A 23,496-nucleotide genomic window follows, 5' to 3' on the forward strand; every position below is an offset into this window, starting at 1 on the left:
GGGTGATGTATCAAAGCTGAACGAATAAGTCCTTACTTTGCTTCTGCAAATAATTGCTTCACCAAAGGCTACTGGATAGCAATACGGCGCAGAGCTTGGCTTGCTTTGTCCACCCTGGCTGAAGGCAAAGACAGAACCAACCAGGGTTTGAACCTAGGGAGGGTCCTGTTGGTCTTTGATTCAGGAACTTACTGTAAAGTTAACAATTGGTGGGAACAGCTACATTTAAAACTGTGTACTACAGCCTGAAAATAATTTACTCTTGTAAATTTGAAGTTAACTTTTTTTACATTGCATTACTTTGGAAACGCAATCAAAAAGCATAGAATCTACAAAATTGTAATTTGATTTTAACAAGGCATTACAAATCAATTTGCCAAACTATACGTTGCTAATTATTATTTTTGTTTCTTTGCTTTGTCTTCTAGCTATTAATTTTTTGTTTCCCTGTGTAGTGCTGCACCTCACTTTATAAGGTAAGCAGGCATTAGAACAGCAGCTTTTGTGACTTCAAAGGCACCAGTTATTTAATTCTATTTCTTATAAATTTCACAAATGCATTTGGCTAGTGCTATTGTTGGAGAGATGTGGTTGACTCTTAATTGCTTCTGAAATGGCAAAGCAAGGCACTCAGTTAAAGGACAATTAGGGATAGGCAACAAATGCTGGCCTTGCCCACATCCCATCAAATAATTTTTTTAAATGTGGAATATATTGCATGGCAGATACAATTTTAAATGACAGCTAAACATTTATTTTCTGAATTTTTTTATTAATTTATGTGGAGCAATGGGATGCTTTCTCTTGTTTCAGACCTGCCTCTCAGCATTCTGCACATACAGGTTACCACCTTTAAGTTTTAAAATCTTTAAAGCAAATCCATTTTTCTTCCATAGCTCTTAAGTAATACCCAATCCACTAGTAAATGAATATCTCATGCTAATGCCTAAACACGGACTTAAAATTCTTTAGCTATGGTGTTGAGAGATTAGCCACGCTTGATGCTTTAATTAACTGTACAACAAGAAAAACTACTCTTAATTCCAATCAATTGTGATCAATAATACATATCTATCGAAAAGTCCCTGAATAGAAAAGGTTTTGCAGATTAGGAACGCCTCATCAAATTCATCACACTATTATGTAGACAAATATGGTGGCTACATTGCACACAGCAACATTCCACAGTACTGTAATAATGAAATTAATCATCTGTTGGTGATGGTATAATTTGATTAATTCAATTAATTCCAATTAACTGATTTCAAAAAATGAGTTAGGAATATTTTTCTTAAGTACCAAAGGAATTATCTTTTTCTGTGGCATGTAAAATTGTAGAGAAGTTCTTTCAATGTCTAGCACACACGATCCAACGAGTTTTTTTTCCCAACCTGCCCAGATACCCGCCTTGTGCAGTTTCAGTCTCCCCTCAGGAAGGAAAGATGTTCAACTTATTTTTTATATAACCCTGTTTTTTGGTGTGTGGTCCCCCGCACTCTTTCATTTTTCTCTAACCACTCACAATCTTCCCCTTCTAACAGGTTTATAGGAAGTACTCAGTTGCTTTATAGGGTAATAAACCATAAGTTGCAAATGTTTAACTTGTTTCCTTGCATTATTTTTCAGACTTCCTGTGAGCATCTTTCCTTCTTTCAGACTTGCTGTGCAATATTTACAATCATATAAATGCATTGTGTGGCGAGATGTATATTCTGTGTAAGAGTTTGCTTTCTCACAAAATATTCTTTAAAATTCCTTCTCCTCTTCCTCCTGTGATGTGAATGCACAAGGCAATGTGCACTCATTGTGAAGTGCAACAGAAAAATTACCTGAACTCAAATAGCAGAATTAGGAAGATGCAAATGCATGTTGCTATACAAAGTGGACATTTGCTTGCACAGTATCTCAAAAAATCTGGAAGATTATCAAGGGCTGTTGATCCAGTTATCGAAGCACAAATTTTGTTACCAGTTGCCTCAGAATCCATCAGTCTTATTAGTCTTTCTATCAACTTCCATTGTGACATGTGCCTTTATTTGTTTTATGGTGTGGAAATAATGTAGCAATTGTCCTTTGCCCATGTTGGACATTTTAATGTCTAAATGATGTGCATCACCACACAATCCAGATATAGATTTTTACAATGAGCTGAATAGTTAACTTGTGATGATACTGATCTACACTTAAATTGCTCTGAGGAATTAACTCTTCTCAATTTCAGTTCAGCTTTCATGTATTGGAACTTTTTTGAAGACATCACGTATGAATGCTATTCTGATCATCAGCTAGATCACTGCTATCCAACTACTTGCTGCCATTTTCCCTCTGGATTGTTTGGATGGATGAAACCAGTGCATTAAACCATGTATGAATCATCTAGTTTGTGTCGAATGCACTGCCTGCATAGCTGTATAATAAGCCATTTATTTAAAACAACAAGGGTGCTAATCCTGGTTACACAAGACTTGCCTAATTATTAAGTGTCTCTTTCAGGGAAATATTTGTATTTATCACTTGATTTCAGTTATATATCTCTATTTTTTGTGAATGTGCCTGAAAATTATGAAATACTAAGTTTTTTATTAATGCGTACATTGAAAACTTTTTATATTCTGCATTTTTTTTCAGAGATTTTCTCTAAGCTTTGTTATTGAATTAAGCTGGTACTATGGCAAGTTTCTTAACCCCAAGAAGGGAGGAACATTTTGACATTTATATGTACTTGAGCATGCACAATCGAGTAATGTTCTTTGTACGCCAAAGTATGTGTGTGCACATGTTGCACTTCAGTAGGTTAGAGAAAGCTCTCAATTTTATCAGGTTTCCTTAAGACCAATTTAATGTTACCAGGTGATTTAAAAAAACGACAATGATCTACCATGTAAATGCTAGATATGTTATCTCTTGAGAGCAAATTGATGGTGCATGTACTTTTCTTCTTAAATTCTCAAACTATTCTTACCCATAGCACAGTTGTTTTGCCAGTGGTGGTGGAACTTCATGTGTTATCATTAATGGAGTCAATTGTGGATATTATTTGTGTGAAGTGGATTTGCATTTTCAAATACAGCTGGAAGATGCCCACTGGCAAAATGGATGAATAGGAAAGAGCACATGTGCTCAGTGCTAGTGCAGATGCCGTAATTAAATAATAGCATTATGATGAAATGCTGACTCGTTTGAGGTGGACTGAATTTTAACATAGTAAGTTTGTATTAATATCACGTATCTAATTATCATTTATAGTTGAGATGAAATTTTGACCAATAATGTTTAAAACTTAAGATTTCTTAACTTTTGGTAGATGTATAAGAAATGTATATTGCATAATATAATTGCAACAGTATAACCTTTCTTGTATTTTAGAGATCTTTGCATTTCTGATTCAGAGCTTGCAGCAACCTGTAGTTGCTGTGACGAGATATTGGTGTGCTATTGAATACAGATGTTTTTTTCAGAATAACACTCCATTATTAGCATTGTTACCTCTAACTATACAACTTAACATAAACGCAGCTCCCAAAAATTCACACACCATTGTGGCATTTAGCATTGCTATGATAGTGTATAGAATACATCGGCTTTTGGACCTAATGTTCAAGTCAAGCCAAATTATGTGCTTTTCTACCTTTGGAGGTGGTATTTTGATCTGTCAGGGTCTCCTTTTCCCAAACACGTACCTATTGTATTGCTGTTGGCTATGCTTCACTGACTTTAGAAGAAAGTCTTACACAAAACACTTTGGTTTCAGCCTGTGTTTCATCAGTAATATAATTACTTTACCAATTAAACTTGTCGTTGAAAAAATATGTGGATGCTTGGTTATTCGTATTAATGTCAAATCTTTAAATGAAAATTGTGGCTTCTCCCCATGACTTGGTAGACAATTGTACTACATGGCATATTAAGCATTCATAAAATGGTAACTCTAATTTCATTCCCTAGTTTATGTTGAGGTTACTGCTTTCAGATGGCTGCCAGCAGAAAGGGAGGTGGTGTACAATTGGCTTCAGTGCCCAAAGTCTGGGAAAAGCAAACAAAAAGGGTGTGGAGGTTGCTATTGATTTGAACCTGAAATGGTGGCTAGTGAATGGGTTAGAATTGACTGAGGGTACAAAGTCTGTTGCAGGGTACAAAGACAGTAACATCAGTCTTTCCAGTATTTAACTGGAGAAAACTGGTTCATCCAATACTGACAATCTGACAACACATGAAGGCAGTGTGGCAGGGGGTGGTGGTAGTGGTCAAGAAAAGTTGGGCAAAATTAGAGCTTGGTGTTATTTGTGTACTTGTGGACACAAATTTTATAGCCCCCTGAAGGTGGGACGGCAGGCAGGGTGAGGGGAGGAGCAGTAGAATTGGATGCGATGTCAACAGTACCATCCTCATGGTCTACCTGCCCCAGCCCCTGTCCATGGTGTTTAATGAGTAATATGTTTTGACAGTTTCTCTTCGTGCCTGGAGTCCGCCAAAGACCTCTCTTGTTTCTCATTTGCTTGCTGCCCCTCTGCGAATCGTTCAGACATGCAACAAGAATCCTTGTGTTGAATATTACACAGGATGCAGGGTCACCACCCCCAGCATAAAAGACATTAAATTTTATGAGCGGTGGGGTAGGCATCAGGCTGACTGCTTGCCTGTGGACCACTTAAAGGCTCCCTGCCGTTGCTGCTGGGACTTTACTCACTGCAGGGGAGGCCAGCTCCAGGTAAAACCTAGTGGATGGTGGCCAGGCAAGGAGTGGTGTGGGGGGAGAAAGAATCTCCTTTTCGGGCCCGCTGCGCCCGTCAGAAGCCCTGACCAAGGTATTGGCCAACCCTGCAATTCCCATCTTGCCACCACCCCTCTCTCCAGCGGTTGCCAGCTTAGCCCCGTCAATACTCTGCACATACCTTCATGCCCGGCTCCATTGCAGCACACTTCCCTTTGGGACTTGCTGCAGTACCAAAAGTGGCCATTGCTTCTGGTAGCACTACTGGGGCCAGAGAGCTGCTGGTGATTTGACAGTCTGCTTGGAGGTGGGACTTCATCCCTGATGGGAGCGGAAGTTCCACCTCAAGCCAATTAAGAGTGAGCTAACTGCAGCGGGGCGACTGGCAGCTTGCCCCTGACTTTTATGCTGGGGGTGATGACCCTGCATCCTGTGTAATATTCAACCCAAGGATTCTGGTTGCATGTCTGAACGAGTGGCAGAGCGGTAGCAAGCAAATGAGAAACAACAGGGGTTTTTAGGGACTTCAGAAATAATAATGTGGAAGCAGGGAGAGAAACTGTTGTCAAATCATTGTTAAACTATATACTCAATTTTAAATTGTATTTAGTGGCAATTTTTTTAGGCAGTTTTGAATGATCTTTACATATCTGTGATTCACTGTTTAACACATTTGCAGAGTGTGATGTTTTGATCTTGCTGTTGCATCTGTTAATATATGGCTATTAACTGAACTGTACAGAACTGCAAAATGACAACTTATGTATTTAAAGACCAAGTAAATGTGAAATCTATGTAAATGAAAACTCAAACTCTTAAGTGTTCTAAAATTTGATGGAAGTCCAGCTTTTCAAAATTCCCTTCTTAACTGATTTAATTATTTGTACCAGTACAAGATTCTTTAAAAATCTGATCTCAGTATATGTGATGCTGGCACACCACTTTTTTTGCCCTGAGATAGTGTTTTTACAAATAAATAGTCACGACAAAGAGTAATAAGATTCAATCACATTCACCCAGATTTTCTGGTCAAACCAGTGGTGCTCATTGTTATTTGTGTAATATTACAGCAGCTTTAGCTGTGGGGCAGATGTGTGATTAAACTCAAATATCCAGAATTGTCTGAGTTGCATGATACAGCCAGTGACTTCGCAAAAATGCATCCCTGTCTGGCTCACAATTGAAATGCATTACAGAATCTCAGAATTGTGATTGAATTGAATGGTGTGAAGTTTGTGTACTTGTTACAAACTAATCTTTCCACAAAGTACCCTTTTTACAGCATCAGTAATTTCTGCCAATCAAGTTTTGTTACTGAAAATTAAGTAAGTGGAGTGATCTAAGTGTGGAGTCAACTGAAAATTACTAAGGGCAGAATTTTGCCCTTGGCGTGCGGGCTAGGCGGGGGCAGTCAGGAAGCCGGCTGCTGCCCGTGACTGGCACCGCACCACAATTTCATGTTGGCAGGCCAATTAAGACCTGCCCATGTGACGCAAGCAGCAGCACTGAGCGCTGCCTGTGCGGGCGGGGGGGGGTGGTGGTGGCGGAGGAGGAGGAGAGTGAGCGGGCCTAGCGTGAACTTTGCGCATGCATGCGAGTGAGCGCTTCATAATCTCAGAGGCACAGCTGCCTCGGAGATGAAGCGCAGTTTATAAATAAAATAAAAATGTCCTAAGACATGTCCGCACATGTGACTGTCACATGAGCAGCGTCATGTTTTTAATTCAAGTGTAAAATTTTTATTTGATTTTTATTTTCTTTAGGAAACCTTGTCCCGCCCATGGATGACGTTTCCTAAAAATTGCAATGGTCGCTTGGTCTTTTCACCTGCCCACCAACCATTAGGTTGGATCGGCAGCGAAAATTTAAATTTAATTACCTTTTTAATGGCCTTAATAGGCCTTTTAATTGTCAGCGAGCACGTTGCCAACTCTGTGCGCCTGCCGAACGAAATATCGCACGACTGCGTGATGACATCGGGCGAGTGTCCCAATGTCATCATGCTTCAGTTTACGCACAGCCGGGTTGCTTAATATTCTGCCCTAAGTGTGGAGGAATCTTATTCCATCAGGTTTTAATTATTGTAGATTTTAAAAACAATTAAAAATCATTTTTACTTTTTTCCCATTGCCCCTCTTCTCTCAGCCATATCTTTCTTTCCCTTTTTTTTTCTCTTTCTGTACCTGATTTGACTTGCAATTCACCCACATTAATTTAGAACTCCTCGGTCCTTGCACTGTTAATTTCACAATGTTTAACCTGGTTAATGAGATCCAGTTGCTTGCCTTGTTCACTCATATCCAAGATGCTGTGATGTTACCATGCACACTTCCAGGAAACTTGCGACAAAAAATATTAGAAAACTGTGCAAAGGCAGGTCTTAACTGATGGCAGATGCAGTTAGATGCCCTGCTGCAGTTAAGTATGGCCTATTGTGTAGACCTGGAGGCCAGTCTGGATAAGCATGGGCCTGTTCCCTTCCCTGAAGTCTTGGCAACCCAGTTTGTCAATTTCTTTCTGATGCCTGCCACAAATTATCAGATTTATTGAATTCAATTTCACAGCTTCCCATAGTAAGATTTGAAGGCATAATCTCTTGATCGGGTCCAGTACACTTAACTACCAAGCTTTGTTGAAGTGGTTTTTTGTTTTTATATGTCACCTTTCATAATCCCAGCATAGCTCAAAGTGCTTAACAGCTTTTAAGTATTTTGAAGCCTCGTCACTGTTGTAGAGAAATGGCAGTAAATTTGCAGACAGCAAGGTTCCATGAACAGCAGTGAAGTAAATGAACAGGTCATTCTATTAGTGAAGCTGTTTGAAGGATCAATATTGACAAGGATGCTGAGAGAAGCAGGTTAGTTCTCCCCAAATAGTGTCATGGAAACTTTTGCTGCCACCTGAGAAAATAGAAGGGACCTCTTCTTTTAAAAGGAGGTGCAGTACAGCATTTCCACTACTTCAATGTTAACCTGGAGTTGTATTCTCAAAGCTCTGAAGTGAAGCTTGCAGCCATAACCATTAACTCAGATGCAATTTGTGGACCAGAAGGCAAATTGCTTTGGAATACTATGTAATGAATTGCTGAAATTTGAGTCACTCTTCCTTTATTGTATGTTCACTAGTTAATTGATAAGTTTGTGTATTTTTCCCTTTATGTACTTTAGACAACATGTTCTGTCCACAGCTAAAGGATGTCTTCTACACTCTAATCCTATTTGTCACTTCTTTGTTTGTGTGAAAAGACATATTCTTAGAGGAGATTGAAGAACATTACATGTTGAGCTAAACAATTTGTGGACCAGAAGGCAAATTGCTTAGGAATACTATGTAATAAATTGCTGAAACTTGAGTCACTCTTCCTTTATTGTATGTTCACTAGTTAATTGGTAAGTTTTCCTTATATGCTTTCATAACACTCTGATCTTTTATTGACATTAGATGGCCTGTCTTAAGGGATAAAAACACCACACCTTCCCTATAATGAAGCTAATGCACTTTGTAGAAAGACATTAACTTTTTCAAAATGCCGCAGTGTATAAACATGCTGGGTTGTCCATTCAAGCTGGGTCATTTGTATCACTGTGACCTAAGAATGTGCATTTACTAATTACTAAGTAACCAAGATCTGGAGGGGGAAAAGTCCAACCTCGTGCAGATCTCTTGAGATGTACACGTGTTGTACATGACAGTACAAACTCTAGTCTTGAGTACCCTACTTAGGGAAAATAGATAAATCCCAAAGAACTCCATCAAGAACCCGAACATGACAAAACAGTGTTGGTGTATCTACTGGGAGAAGTAATATCAGATTTCCTGCTCCTGATTACTATTCACTGACACCTGAAAGTCACTGGTTAATATCCCAACATTGATTACTGTTTTTTTGAGAGAAGGAAAAATTGGAGGAGTGAATTAAAGTCTTAGATCCAGTGCCTTTACAACCATGTACTTGAGGTAAAACTGCAAAGTTAATAGTGCAGAAATAGACCATTCCATTTAGTGTTGGTCTTCCACATGTGCATCAGCCCAAATCCTGTGAATCCACATTTTTCTCTTATCCCTTGTTCCTCTTTCTTCCAGCACCTACCCTATTAAATGTTAACGTGGGCAATGGAGGGAAGAGAGGAACTAAAATGAACAATTAGTATAATGGTTAAATATTTACAAATGAGAAGATTCCTCAAAAAATGGAGGTGGGGTAATTGCTACTAAGAAAATGAAATTCTAAAATGTAATATGGAAAATGCACCTGAGCATGTGATCTCCATTATGTAGTTTTTTTAATGTTTAAATATTTTCTTATTTTCTAAGTTCTCATCCTCGCATCACTGTGGAATAAGCAAACAAAATGATTAATCTCCAAAGCAACAGATTCAGAGATTAATTGGTGTTCAAGGTAATGAGCTCAGACTAGACATAAACCAGCAACCAAGATTCTTAAGCAAAATATTATAGAGTTAATAAATTACACTATGGCATAATTATAAAATGCTGAAAAATAAATTCAGGAAATAGAAGTAGTCTACCAGAAAGTAGCTCTTCATAACTGAGGCCAACATTGGTGAGGGGCCATGTTGACAAATTTATTTATAGATGAGGACCGTCCTGAACATACTTGAGAGATTTGTGGTTCTTCAAAAATGACTGTTTTGGTATGAGTCAAATCATTAGGAATAATTGAGAATCTCACCTTCGTGGTCATCTTTCACAGAATCCTTTTTGAATCCCTCCAAACAGGTTTCTGCCATTGGCATAGTATCAAAATGGCTTTAATCAAGGTTACAAATAACATCCCGTGTGACTGTGATGATAAATGATCCCTCTTGGTTTTTCTCAACCTGTCTGTGGCCTTTGACACAGTTGACCATGCTCCTCCAACACCTTTCCACCATCATCCTGATGGATGGGACTGCAGTCATTTGAATCCATTATCTATCTATCCAGTAATGGTCACCAATGGCTTCTCCTCCCACTCTTGCACAGTTACCTCTGATGTTCCCTAAGGATCTAACCTATGATGTATTTCTCATCTATATGCTGCCTCAGCAACATAATCCAAAAGCAGAGTAATTTTCCACATATATGCTAATGCACAGTTTCACCTCACTATCGCCTCTCTTGACCCTGGCACTGACTTTAAATTGTCAGACTACTTAGAGTCATAGAGGTCTACAGCACAGAAAAAGGCCCTTCAGCTCAATGAGTATGCATCGGTCAAGCAAGTACCTAACTATTCTAATCCCATTTTCCAGCACCTTGTATGCCATGGTATTGCAAGTGCACATCCAAACACTACTTAAATGTTATGAGGGTTTCTCCCTCACATCCCCCCTAAACCTCCTGCCCCTTACCTTAAATCCATGCCCTCTGGTTATTGACCCCTCCATCAAGGGGAAAAGTTCCTTCCTGTCTACCCTATCTATGCCCCTCAATTTTATACACCTCAATCATGTCATCCCTCAATCTCCTCTGCTCCAGGGAAAATAACCCCAGTCTATCCAATCCTCTCATAACTAAAACTCTCCAGCCCAGGCAACATCCTGGTAAATCTCTGCACTCTCCAGTGCAATCACATCCTATAATGTGGATTCCAGAACCACACACAATACTCTAGCTGTGACCTAACTAGTGTTTTATACAGTTCCAGCTTAATGTCCTGCTTTTATATTCTATGCCTCGGCTAATAAAGGCAAGTAACCCATATGCCTTCTTAACCACCTTATCTACCTGTCCAACTACCTTAAGAGACTTGTCTGATGTTCAGAACTGGATGAGCAGATATTTCCTTCAAAAATTTTTTGGGAAGACCAAAGCCATTGTCTTCAGTCCCCATGAAAAGGCCTACTCCCTAGCTGCCGATGCCATCCTCCTTGGCAACTAACTGAAGCTGAACCGGACTGTTTGAAACCTTGATGATGTATTTAACTCCGGGATGAGCTTTTGACCACGTATCAGTACCATTTCTTCAGCCCTTCAATCCTCATACCTGCGCTCCTCTAATTCTGGCCTCTTAAGCATGCCAGTTTTATCATTCCAGCACTGGTAGGCATGCTTTCTGTTGTCAAAGCCTTAAGCTCTGGAATTCCCTCCCTGAACTTCTCTGCACTTCTTCTCATTCCTCCTTAAAACCCACCTCTGATCATGCTCTTGGTCATTTACTCTAATATCTCCTTATCTGGCTTGGTGTCAAATTTTATTCAATAATGCTCTTACGAAGTGCCTTGTACTTTGTAAATGCAAGTTGTATTTCATTCCATGAAGAGAAAATGACCACTAAAACCAGTGAAATAGAATGGGTTTATTGTTTGAGATTTAAATCATGCTTGCTTTAGCAATTTTAAATTCCTAAATTATGCAGAGGGGAAAAAAGGACTTCAAAACTATTAAATGGAAACCTTGGGCAGAATTTTACATTCGGTGTGTGGGTGCGCACCCCACACACTGGACCGTAAAATGACACGCGATGGCGTTGGGCACGCATCCTGACGTTTTCATGAACTCATGCAACATTTCGTTCAGCGTGCCAGAGTCTGCTGCGTGCCTGCCGATAATTTAAATGCCTATTAAGGCCATTAACTAGGTAAGTAAGTTGCATTTTACGCTGCCCATCAAACCTTATGGTTGCAGCTCTAAATTCAGGAATAAGACTAATCTTGAGACGTTTTGATATCAAACTAAATGAAACATTTATTAATTTACAACAAATTAAACACGTACACATGGCTACAAATTACTACCAATATAACTTTTTACCAAATTCCTAAATTAACCTCCACTAAGGCAACAGTAACCAATAGACTTAAACAGAGACCAGGCAAAGCATTTTTCACCTTACAAATTCAAAATGAGGTTCCTTTCAATTTGGTTCCATTGCAGATGCAATGGTAGGCTGACAGGCTTAGATCTTACATGCCCCTGCCTAGCACACACAAACTCCTTTCTGTTATGCCCAGCCTTTTCTTTGAATGCAAATTCTGATTGTATCACCAGGCCCTTTGAACTCCACCTCTTCTAACAATAAAACCCCTTTCATAGTACCAATTTTATTAGTAAGATAAACATATTGCTTGCTGTCTCCGCTAGGTGTGAGATTTCACCCCCAGTCTTTGAATGGTTTATTCAACAAAATGCAAATGCACCCTCTACCTCACTCTTTACATTTCAAAAATACTATACATCAATGCACGCAGACAATCTGGCTTTAATCCAGTTAACACAAACACACAGACATAGACTAAATTTCGATTTAAAAAAATAATTTCCAATAATATATACATTAATATCTCTTCATATCAAACATCCACTGGATTTTGTTTCTGTAAAGAGTTTCATCAGTTGGGTAAAATTGCTGGCAGACCCTAAATAATGTATCTCAGTGGGCAATGCTATTGTTCCTTCAGTGCTGGGTCAAAAACCTGGAACTCCCCTCAACTGCACTGTGGGAGTACTATCACCGCTTGGACTGCAGTAGGTCAAGAGAGTGGCTCACCACAACTTTCTCAAGGCAAATAGGGATGGGCAATAAGTGCTGGCCTTGCCAATGGTGCAAATATCCTGTGAAGGAATCAATGAATATTCAAAATTCAAACATTGATATACTAGATCAAGGGAATTAGATGACCTTTACCCTTCAGGCAATTTTATGAATCAACATTATCAATCAAGTAAATAGTGTGAATAGTAGTCCAAAGATAAAAACAAAAAACTGCGGATGCTGGAAATCCAAAACAAAAACAGAATTACCTGGAAAAACTCAGCAGGTCTGGCAGCATCGGCGGAGAAGAAAACAGTTTCGAGTCCTCATGACCCTTCAACAGAACTAGAACAGTAGTCCTGTAGCTGTCCAGATGTTTACCCATGATATTTGTTTACAATATTGTTAGAATGTTAACTGGTACAGAAGTCGAAGAGTTTTAAGTTGTCCTTCTCTGGGATGGCTTATCAAAAGGTCCAGATTTTTTTTGAATATTTGATTGCATAATATTGGAGAGTTGAAAGCAACTGTAATACAGGCAGATTTCTCAGATTTAACATTTGTAGTCTCTCTTCCCCTCCCCCACGCCTTTTCATTAGTAATTATCAGCTCCAATTATATGAGAAAAGAGCAAAATATTGAAGATGTTAGAAACCTGAAAACAAATGCTCAGCAGGTCTGGCAGCATTTGTGGGGAAATAAAGAGTTCACATGTCATATTGGTGTGAAGAGAGAAATAATTAACATTTTGGGTCAGTGCAGAGATGCAGCCATACAGTTTTGTTTGTATTCCAATTGTATAATGTTTAGTGGTGTAATGGCCTATTTTTGATCTTCCTTAAGGTTATGCACAATTTTGGCACTAGAGGATGCTGTGGTATCATAGCCATACTTGGGGAGGGGGCTGGTGTGGCAGGGTGATAGTGATTTGTTTCATGGAGTGTATAAATGTATCTTGAATTTTAAAATGTTCTTAACTTGTTTTAAAAATAAGTTTTTTATTTTAATTGTTTTCATGGAAAATAATGTATGGTGTTAATTTTAGCAACTGGCTGCTGGCAAAAGATTTTAAGAATTGTGTAGATTTGTCAGTGGTTACTTTTACATTAAATGATGTTTCACATATACAATCTATGTACCTTTTTAAAACTGCTTCAATTACAGCCTTAATTTAGTGTTCCTTGTTTAGTTGATAAGGTGTCATGTAACATATGTATTGTAAATATGACAAGTAAATCTAAGGGGGATTTGACGACGTGGATTGAGAGATGGTTGGGAGGGCAGAAAGCACATAGGAGTTCAAAAAGAAGCTTTTTGGCCTTTGAAGATGAGCAATGTCCCAGAGGAGTATGTGTTAGCGTTACTTTTGCATTGAAGAAAAAAATTGTACTTCTATTAAAGCTTTGTGAGCTCATGATTTTCCAAAGCATTTCACATTCAATGATTTTTCTTTATTTGATGTAGTCGACCTTTTGCATGCAGAATTGGTAGAAAAGTAGCAAATGAAGTTTTGGATTCTCTTTGTTGTCTTCTCTTTTATGCCCAGCAACGCATGAGAAACTGTTTCTTTGAGTGATATATCCAGCAGATACTTTGGTGTGTGTCCAGGCCATTAGCCAGACTTGGAGCATTGGCTAGAATTGGGGTGAGGTTGCCACTCCTCTAATCTGACAAGTAATCCACTGGATGTCAACTCAGTCTTAAGACTGCATAGCTGACTTTTTGCTCACTGGGATAGATGTAGCTTGATGTAGAAAAAAAATGAAATAATATCGGCGAAGGGCAGGGAAAAGAAACATGCTTTAAATAGTATTATTTCAGATGTCATAGAGGAGCAGAGAACATAGATTATTAAGTAAGTAAGGTCAGAAGAGAAACAAAATCTTTCATTTTTTACCTCAAGACATAGATTTTAAACCAGAATCGGAATATTGTGTCCAATTTTGGGCACTCCATCGTAGGAAGAATGTAAAAATAATAGACAATTTATAGAATAGATTCACAAGAATGTTACCATGGATTGTATTAAAACAAAGAAACATAGAAAGTAGGAGCAGGAGTAGGCCATTCGGCCCTTTGAGCCTGCTCTGCCATTCACTATGATCATGGCTGATCATACAACTCAATAACCTGCTCCCGCTTTCTCCCCATATCCTTTCATCCCTTTCATTCCAAGAGCTATATCTAACGCCTTCTTGAAAACATACAATGTTTTGGCCTCAACTACTTTCTCTGGTGGCGAATTCCACACGCACACCACTCTCTAGGTGAAGAAATTTGGAGCATGGTGGCCTGATACTCTAGGTGTAGTCTCACCGCTGCCCTATACAGTGCAGCAAGACTTCCCTACTTTTATATTCCATTCCCCTTGCAATAAAGGCCATCATTCCATTTGCTTTTCTAATTACTTGCTGTACCTGCATGCTAACTTTGTGATTCATGTACAAGGACACTTAGATCCCTCCGTACTGCAAAATTCTGCAGTTCTCTCCATGGAAAATAATAATCAGCTTTTCTATTCCTGCCAAAGTGGACGATCTCAAATTTTCCCACATTTATATTCCATCTGCCAAACTTTTGCTTACTCACTTAACCTATTTATATCCCTTTGCAGACTTATTGTATCCTCCTCACAACTTGCTTTCTTACCCATCTTTGTATCATCAGTGAATTTGGTTACAATACACTTGATCTCTTCATCCAAGTCATTAATATAGATCGTAAATGGTTGAGGCCCCAGCACTGATCCCTGCGACACTCCATTAGTTACAGTTTGCCAATCTGAAAATGACCCATTTATCCTGACTGTTCTGTGGAAGGGTCATGAGGACTCAAAACGTCAACTCTTTCCTTCTCTGCCGATGCTGCCAGACCTGCTGAGTTTTTCCAGGTAATTCTGTTTTGTTTTTTCATTTATCCTGACTGTCTGTTGCCTAATGGCCAATCCTGTATCCATGTTAACATATCGCCCATGACACCATGAGCCCTTATCACGTGCAATAACCTTTTATGTGGCATCTTATCGAATACCTTTTGGAAATCCAAAAACAATATCTATCGATTCCCTTTTATCCACCATACATGTAACATCCTCAAAGAACCTAATAAATTTGTCAACACTATTTCCCTTTCAAAAAACCATGTTGACTCTGCCTGATTATGTATGATTTTCTAAATGTCCTGCACCAACTCCTTAATAATGGATTCTAGATTTTCCCAATGACAAATGTTAGACTGACTGGCCTATAGTTTCCTGCTTTCTGTCACTCCATTCTTCAACAGTGGTGTTACATTTATGGTTTTCCAATCTGCTGGGACATTTCCAGAATCTAAGGAATTTTGGAAGATTACAACCAATTCATCAACTATGTCAGCAACCACTACTTTAAAATCCTAGGTAGAATGCAGACTATCAAGTCCAGAGGACTTATCAGCCTTTAGTTCCATTAGCTTCCCTAGTACTTTAGAGAAAGTATCATTGTTTTAAGTTCTTCTCTCTCTTTTACCCCCTGATGTCCCAATACACTCTTATGAACTCATCCTCTAGGCTACCTTTGACAACCAGAGCCCTTCATACCAGTCCCCATTATTTCTTGATTTATACTCTATCCTACAATGTAGCTACTGTCAGGGGGCCTAGAAACCAGTGACTTCTTTCCTTAGCTATTTCTTATCTCCACCCAAACTGATTCTACATTTTAATCTTCCAAACCAAGATCGTTTCTGACTACTTTACCGATCTCATCCTTTATAATCAGAGCAACCTTATCTCCTCTACCTTTCTTCCTGTCGTTTTGAAAGGTCAAGTATCTTTGAATATTTAGGTTCTAGCCATGGTCACGTTGCAACCATGTCTCTCTAATGGCTATCATATCAAATTCATTTATTTATATTTGTGCTATCAATTCATCCATCTTGTTATGAATATTGTGTGCATTCAAATAGAATCTAATTCTATCTCTTTACCATTTTTCCCTACTCGTATCTTGTTTGTTGTTGCACTCTTATGTTTGTATGCTCTGTCTCTTCCTGTCATGCTCTAGTTATCATTAGTTGTACAGCTAACCTGTAATATTGAATTGTCCTTTCCCTTTAACTTTCCAAATCTCCCCTCATGTGAACCCTGTCCCACCCACCCACACCCTGCCCCCTTCTCCATCCAATTATTTAGTTTAAAGCCTTCTCCATAGCCCTCGTTATAAATTCTCCAGTACACTGGTCCCAGTGCAGTTCATGTGAAGGCTGTCCCAACAGTACAGCTCCCTCTTTCCCCAGTACAGATGCTAGTGCCCGATGAACCGAAACCCATTTCTCCCACACCAATCTTGGAGCTGTGCATTCAACTCTCTAATCTTATTTACCCTATGCCAGTTTGTTCATGGCTCAGGGAGTAATCCAGAGATTATCACCCTTGAGGTTCTGCTTTTTAATTTAATCCCTGGTTGCTCATTCTCCCTCAGCAGAACTTTCTTAATCCTACCTATGTCATTGGTTCCCATGTAGATCAGAACAACTGGACCTTCCCCTCTCACTCCAAGTTCCCCTTCAGCCTAGAGCAGCCCGCACCGGGCAGGCAACACAGCCATTGGGACTCAACGGCTGCAGAGAATAGTGTCTATCCCCCTAATTATACTGTCCCCTACAACAACATTCCTTTTTGGGTTCCCTGACTTGAATGGCCTCCTGCCTCACTATGCTGTGCTCATCCTCCTTACAGCCCCTGCTCTCATCCACACAAGCTGCAAGAACAGTGAACCTGTTGGTATTCTGCAAGGGCCGAGGCTCCACCTTCTGGATTTCCAGAAATTCCCCTCTTCCAGTCACACCATCCTGTCCCTGACCACGGACCAAATCAGAAGGACCTAGTCTAAGGGGTGTGTGCACCTCCTGAACGAAGTGCCCTGGTAACTTTTCCCCCTCTCTGATGTATCTCAATGTCCGAAGCTCAGACTCCAGCTCTTCGGCTCAGCTGAAGTTCTCCAAGCTGCAGACACTTACTGTATACATGGTTACCTTGGATCACACGGGTATTTACTAGCTCCCACGTTACAGCTGCAACACACCATCTACCCTGCCATCTTTGTTTTTATTTAACTAATTAGCTTTCAAGTTTAGAATATCACTCAATGATTATCTGTAGTTATATTATGGAGTTTAACTAGTTACATCATAAATTTAGCATCATATTTGTAACACGCCAGTACCATTTTAAACTACTGTCCCAGTTCAGAGGGGAAAAGTCTTAACTCACAAATGACTTACCTGTACACCTAATTAACCTTTGGGCTTCAGCTCTCAGGACTCACTGTCTCTGGCTCCCCCGCTTGAACCACTCCCTTTTGTAAAAGACCAAACCATCACCCTCTGCAATGCACCAAATTCCCTCACTTATCAGATTCCTGAATTTAAGCACTCTTTCTTGCTGCATTCATTCTTGAGCTGACATCTTCATACAATTTACTTTGTGCCTATGCTAAGCCTAAACCTCCTATAACTCTTTCAAGTACAAACACGTTTCCATCTGTTCCTATTCAGATGAAGTTACATTGTTTCATAGTTTGCCATTGTGAGATTTGAACTCTTGATCTTGGGGTTGCAAACCCAGTACCATAACCACTTGGCTATTTAGGCCAAGCCTAAACCCCCTGTAACTCAAGTACAAACATGTTTCCATCTGTTCCTATTCAGATGAAGTTACATTGTTTCATAGTTTGCCATTGTGAGATTTGAACTCTTGATCTTGGGGTTACAAGCCCAGTACCATAACCACTTGGCTATTTAGGCCAAGCCTAAACCTCCTGTAACTCTTTCAAGTACAAACACGTTTCCATCTGTTTCAGATGAAGTTACATTGTTTCATAGTTTGCCATTGTGAAATTTGAACTCTTGATCTTGGGGTTACAAGCCCAGTACCATAACCACTTGGCTATTTAGGCCAAGCCTAAACCTCCTGTAACTCTTTCAAGTACAAACACGTTTCCATCTGTTTCAGATGAAGTTACATTGTTTCATAGTTTGCCATTGTGAAATTTGAACTCTTGATTCATAGCTTGCCATTGTGAGATTTGAACTCTTGATCTTGGGGTTACAAACCCAGTACCATAACCACTTGGCTATTTAGGCCAAGCTTAGTAATGTATTGTAACTCTTTCGAGTACAAACACGTTTCCATCTGTTTCAGATGAAGTTACATTGTTTCATAGTCTGCCATTGTGAGATTTGAACTCTTGATCTTGGGGTTACAAGCCCAGTACCATAACCACTTAGCTATTTAGGCCAAGCCTAAAGCTTATTGGGAGCTGTAACTCTTTTGAGTACAAACCCGTTTCCTTCTGTTTCAGATGAAGTTATATTGTTTCATGGTTTGCCATTGTGAGATTTGAACTCTTGATAATCTTTTAAATGAAAACCAAATCAACAGAATTGGGATAAATCAGGCACAGCCCCTAATTCAGGTCAGCTGAAAAACCAAGAACAAAGTTTAAAGGAAACTTACAAACTTTAAATCAAAATGTGATTAAAGGAGTCAACAAAACACCCCAGTCCCCGCGGTGCCCACCGAGCACGGAAGGCCTCGAGAGTGCCAGCAGACACCGCGTGCTCCTTCTCCAGGGACATCCGGCAGCGAACATAGCCACAGAAGAGGGACAAACAATTGGGCGGGACTCCCCTGTCGATCGCCCGCTGCCTGGACCTGTTAATGGCCAACTTGGCCAGGCCCAGGAGCAGGTTCACGAGGAGGTCCTCCTCCTTCCAGACCCCCTTCCGCACCGGGTGCCCACAGATCAGGAGCGTGGGGCTGAAGTGCAAACAAAACATCAATAAAAGGTTTTTCAAATAACTAAAAAGGGAGTGCAGTCTACAACACCCTATGTATACATGGTCCACGGACTCCACAAGACCGCAAAAAGGGCACGTGTCCTGAGAGTCCGTGAACCTATGCATCCTCTTATTATAAGGGACTGCTGCGTGCAACACCCTCCAACCCAGGTCCCTGATAGAAAGGGGGAGGACACCTCCGCAGAGGGCCTCCCATCGGGGGCCTCCGCCACTGGACGGCAACAAGGCACGCCAGGGCGTGTCCGGGCGATGGACAAGGGCGAGAAAATGGAAGGTGTGCAGCAGCAGTCCGTACAAAAAGCCCTTCTTTGCCGTGCCAAAAGGCACAGAGGGCATGTCCCCGAGGCGGCTCATATTGCGGGGCACCAGCACCCAAGGGAGGGTTCGGGGTTTGGGGCCAATGTGGAATTCTGTCCGAACAGGGGAACGCTCAGACGGAAGACCACCGCGCACCTGGGCCACCTCAAGACCCAAAATAATGTCGGGTCTGAGCACGACCGTTCTCAGGTCTTGGATGGCATCGGCTGCGACCTGGACACTCACAGACGCACGTCGCGCCAACTCCTGCGGGAGCATCCAGCCCAGTCCTCCGCCACCCAGCACGTCCCCGATCCTGGTCACCCCTGCGGCCACAGCCCTCCTCTCCACCAACCACTGAAAAGGACGGAGGGGCGGATTCCTGAGCAGCGGCTCTCTGATGATAGCCGCTACTCCTGACGGGGGAGAGCTGCGTCGCGAGACAACCACTTTCCAGACTTTGATCAGGTCCTGGTAAAAGACGGGCAACGCCTGCAAGGAGCCACCGAGGCCCAGCTGTTCTATAAACAGGAGCTGCACGTCATAATTCAGGCCGTGCACCTGACAGAAGAAATACGTCATCAGGGCACACCATCTAGAAGGAGGCTCGACGTAGAGGTATCGCTGCAGGGTCTGAAGGCGGAAAGTCGCCACCTGTGTGCGTAGGCACACTCGCGCCTGACCACCCTCCCTAAGCGGGAGACTCAGAACCTCGGCAGCGACCCAGTGCAATCTTTTGTCCCAGAAGAAGTCGACTAACAATCTCTGGATTCTTGTGACAAAGTCCGGGGGAGGGGTCAAAGTGACCAGCCGATACCACAACATGGCGGCGATCAGCTGGTTTATGACCAGAACTCGACCTCGGTAAGATAGCACTTGGAGCAGTCCTGTCCAGTGCCGCAGGCGAGCGGTGACTTTCGTCTCCAGTTCCTGCCAGTTTGCCGGCCAGGATTCCTCAGCAGGGCAGAGATGGACCCCCAGGTAGAGGAGGCTGGTCCTGCTCCAGGTGAAAGGCCTGAGCTCCTCGGGTAGGAGATCCATCTGCCACTGACCGACCAGGAGTCCAGAACATTTACCCCAGTTGATCCTGGCAGAAGAAGCGGCAGAGTAGACCTCCTGGCACTCGCGCATCCTCCGCAGGTCAGCCGGGTCACTAAACATAAGGAGCACGTCATCGGCGTAAGCCGAAAGGACCACCCCGATGCCCGGCCCGCGCAGAACCAATCCCGACAACCTCCTCCGCAAGAGGCGCAGGAAAGGCTCCACGCAAATAGAATACAACTGGCCAGACAGGGGGCAGCCCTGACGTACCCCTCTCCCAAAGCGAAGGGGCGCCGTCAGGGACCCGTTAACCTTCACTAGACACTCCGCGGCGGTGTACAGAAGTCGGATCCGGGCGACAAAATGCGTCCCGAACCCGAAAGCTCGCAGAGTTCCGAGTAAGTATTCGTGATCCACCCTGTCGAACGCCTTCTCCTGATCGAGAGACAGGAAGGCGCTCGACAGACCAGCCCTCTGGGAATGGTGGATGATGTCCCGGACCAGATGGATGTTATCATAAATGGTTCGGTCCGGGACGGTGTAGGACTGGTCAGGATGGATCATGTGGTCCAGCACGGTGCCGAGCCGAGAAGACGTGGCTCGGGCGAAGATTTTGTAATCCATGCTGAGGAGGGAGACCGGGCGCCAGTTTTTAAGAAGGCGGAGAACCCCCTTCTTCGGCAGCAGGGCAATCACAGCCCTGCGCCACGAAAGGGGCATCTCCCCGGTAGCAATGCTCTCCCCCAGGACCCCCGCGAAGTCGCTCCCCAAGACGTCCCAGAATGCCCTGAAGAACTCCACGGTCAGCCCGTCTAGTCCCGGGGTTTTGCTCCCCCAGACTTATAGGGGAGTCGAGCTTTCCAGCGCACTCCGGGCCGACCTGCGGCAGGTCCTCCCACAAAACTCTGCAAGCCTCCTCACTGGACAGATCCGGAGAGAACAGGGCAGTGTAGTAATCTCGGGCAATGGCCCTGATGCCCTCTGGATCCGAGACAAGGGATCCGTCGTCGGCCAGCAGCGTAAAGAGTTGCTTACGGACCCCATGCCTTTTTTCCAGCGAGTAGAAGAAGGGGGAGCCGCGGTCCATCTCCTTGAGGAACCGGATCCGCGACCTCACGAACGCGCCCCGAGACCCGACCAGTTGCAGGTCCCGCAGCGCGCCCTTCTTCTCATCGTACACCGACTGCAGGGCCGGGTCCGCGTCGGGCTGACGGATACGTGCCTCCAGGTCGAGCACCTCCTTCTCCAACTCCTCGACCCTGGATTTGCGTCTCTTTGTCGACCCCTTCGCGTACTCTTGACAGAAAACTCGGACGTGAGTCTTGCCCACGTCCCACCATAGCCTCAAGGAGGGGAAGCCTCCCCGCTTCCTTCTCCAGCCGGCCCAGAAGCGACGGAACGAGTCCAGGAACCGCTGGTCTTCCAACAACAGGTTATTAAAATGCCAGTACGCGGACCCCGTCCGAGCTCAGAACGAAGTGAGCTCTGCCCACACCAGACGGTGGTCCGTGCACGGAACCTGCTGTATAGAAGCAGCCGGAACGCAGGACACGTACACCTTCGAAACGTAAAGGCGGTCGAGTCTGGACGCTCCGACTCCAGGTGACACGAAGGTGAACACGCTGGAGTCAGGATGGAGATTTCGCCAGACGTCCACTAAGTCGAAGGACCTGACCAGGTCCCGCAACTTACTCACACCTCGCGTGCAGTGCGGGGTACCGTGACGGTCCCGGACCCCGAGGGTGCAATTGAAATCGCCCCCGAGGACGATGCACTCGCCAGTGTCGATGGAACCGAGATGAGTGGACATTTCTTCAAAGAAGCTCGCTTGCTGCTGCGTGCCCAGGGGAGCGTACACATTCACAAAGTGAAGCACCGCCCACCCCCCCCACAGACGCACAGTCAGGTGCAGCAACCGGCCTGGCACCGGCTCCTTGACCCCCAAGATCTCCGGCTGAAAATGCGGGGCCAACAAGATTGCCACCCCGCCCGAATTGGAGGCTAGGTGACTCATGTAGACCCCTCCTTGCCACTCCAGGAGCCACGTGGCTTCGTCTCCCGGAACGGTATGGGTTTCTTGCAGGAAGCACAACGCATACTTCCCGTCCCTGAGGACCGAGAAGTTCTGGAACCTGCGCTGTGCGCCCCTGCTGCCGTGGATGTTGAGGCTGGCTATAGTCGTCTTCATTGTCAAAGGTACATCAAACCTTCACCTTAAGTCATTAAAAAGAAGAGGACTTTTTAGTCCTTCCTCTCCTTCAGGAGCCCAGCGAGAAACGTTTGGACCCTCCGCCGCGCGTTCCTATCCAACTCGGGAGACTTGAGAGCCTCGCGAGTGGACCAGAACACCAGCGGAAACGAATGCCACCGGTCCAAGGCCAAATGAACCCTGTCTCGGCGACCGCGGTGCCCCAACAAAAAGTCCTGGAGTTCCCTTGGGGGGATGAGGGGGGAGTCAGTAGAGGGCACCAGGGGATCCACCGCCTCGCTTGAGAGCGACTCCGCGTAATCCCCAATGCTCACCACCGACACCCCGTCCTCCTCCGGGTCATCGCCTCCAGCTTCCGACCCCTCCCCCGCATTGAGTACGGGGGCTGATTCGGAGCTGCCAGCTGGCTCTATCTGTGCCTCGATCCCACCCCCAGGATCAAGGCCAGAGGAGTCCTCTCTGGTCTCCTCTAAACTTTTTGGGCCAGAGGGCAGCGGCAGTTCTGATGCCCGCTCTCCTCCTGGCACCGGGTCGTCCGGGGAGCTCAGGACAAGCTCTTGACCTAAATATAGGACACCCGGTGTCAAGGTTTGGGAGGGAGCGGGAAGGCCCTCCTTTTCGCCGCCACCCAATGACCCATTTATATTTTTTAAAATTTCCAAGCTGCAGTCCCCCGACGAGCCAGAAGGCACCTTGGGGGTGTTAAGTGCACTGGAGATGGACACCACCACAAGGGAGGTGCCCTCAGTGACCTCTGAGGGGCCCTGCAGCAGACTGGTAGGGGGAATAGTGGTAGGGGTTTCGGGTTCCCCCAGAGGGCTAATATGTAACTCTTTTGAGGACAAACACGTTTCCATCTGTTTCAGATGAAGTTACATTGTTTTGCCATTGTGAGATTTGAACTCTTGAGTTTGGGGTTAC

General features: G+C 43.3%; 1 protein-coding gene across 2 annotated transcripts in view; it reads left to right on the plus strand.

The window, feature by feature from the left end:
• Nucleotides 1–4,538, plus strand: part of sept10 (septin 10) — a 53,606-nt gene extending 49,068 nt beyond the window's left edge. The window contains exons 10-11 of one of the 2 annotated variants that reach the window (XM_041199594.1): nucleotides 429–476; nucleotides 2,227–4,538. In XM_041199594.1, coding sequence (XP_041055528.1) covers nucleotides 429–435 — 7 coding nt within the window. In that variant the 3' untranslated portion in view covers nucleotides 436–476; nucleotides 2,227–4,538. Of the gene's footprint in view, nucleotides 1–428; nucleotides 477–2,221 lie in introns of both variants that reach the window. The other variant, XM_041199593.1, reaches the window with a different exon arrangement.
• The last annotated feature ends 18,958 nt before the right edge of the window (nucleotides 4,539–23,496 follow it).

This window comes from Carcharodon carcharias, chromosome 11, assembly GCF_017639515.1.
Source record: "Carcharodon carcharias isolate sCarCar2 chromosome 11, sCarCar2.pri, whole genome shotgun sequence".
NCBI classification, from domain to species: domain Eukaryota; kingdom Metazoa; phylum Chordata; class Chondrichthyes; order Lamniformes; family Lamnidae; genus Carcharodon; species Carcharodon carcharias.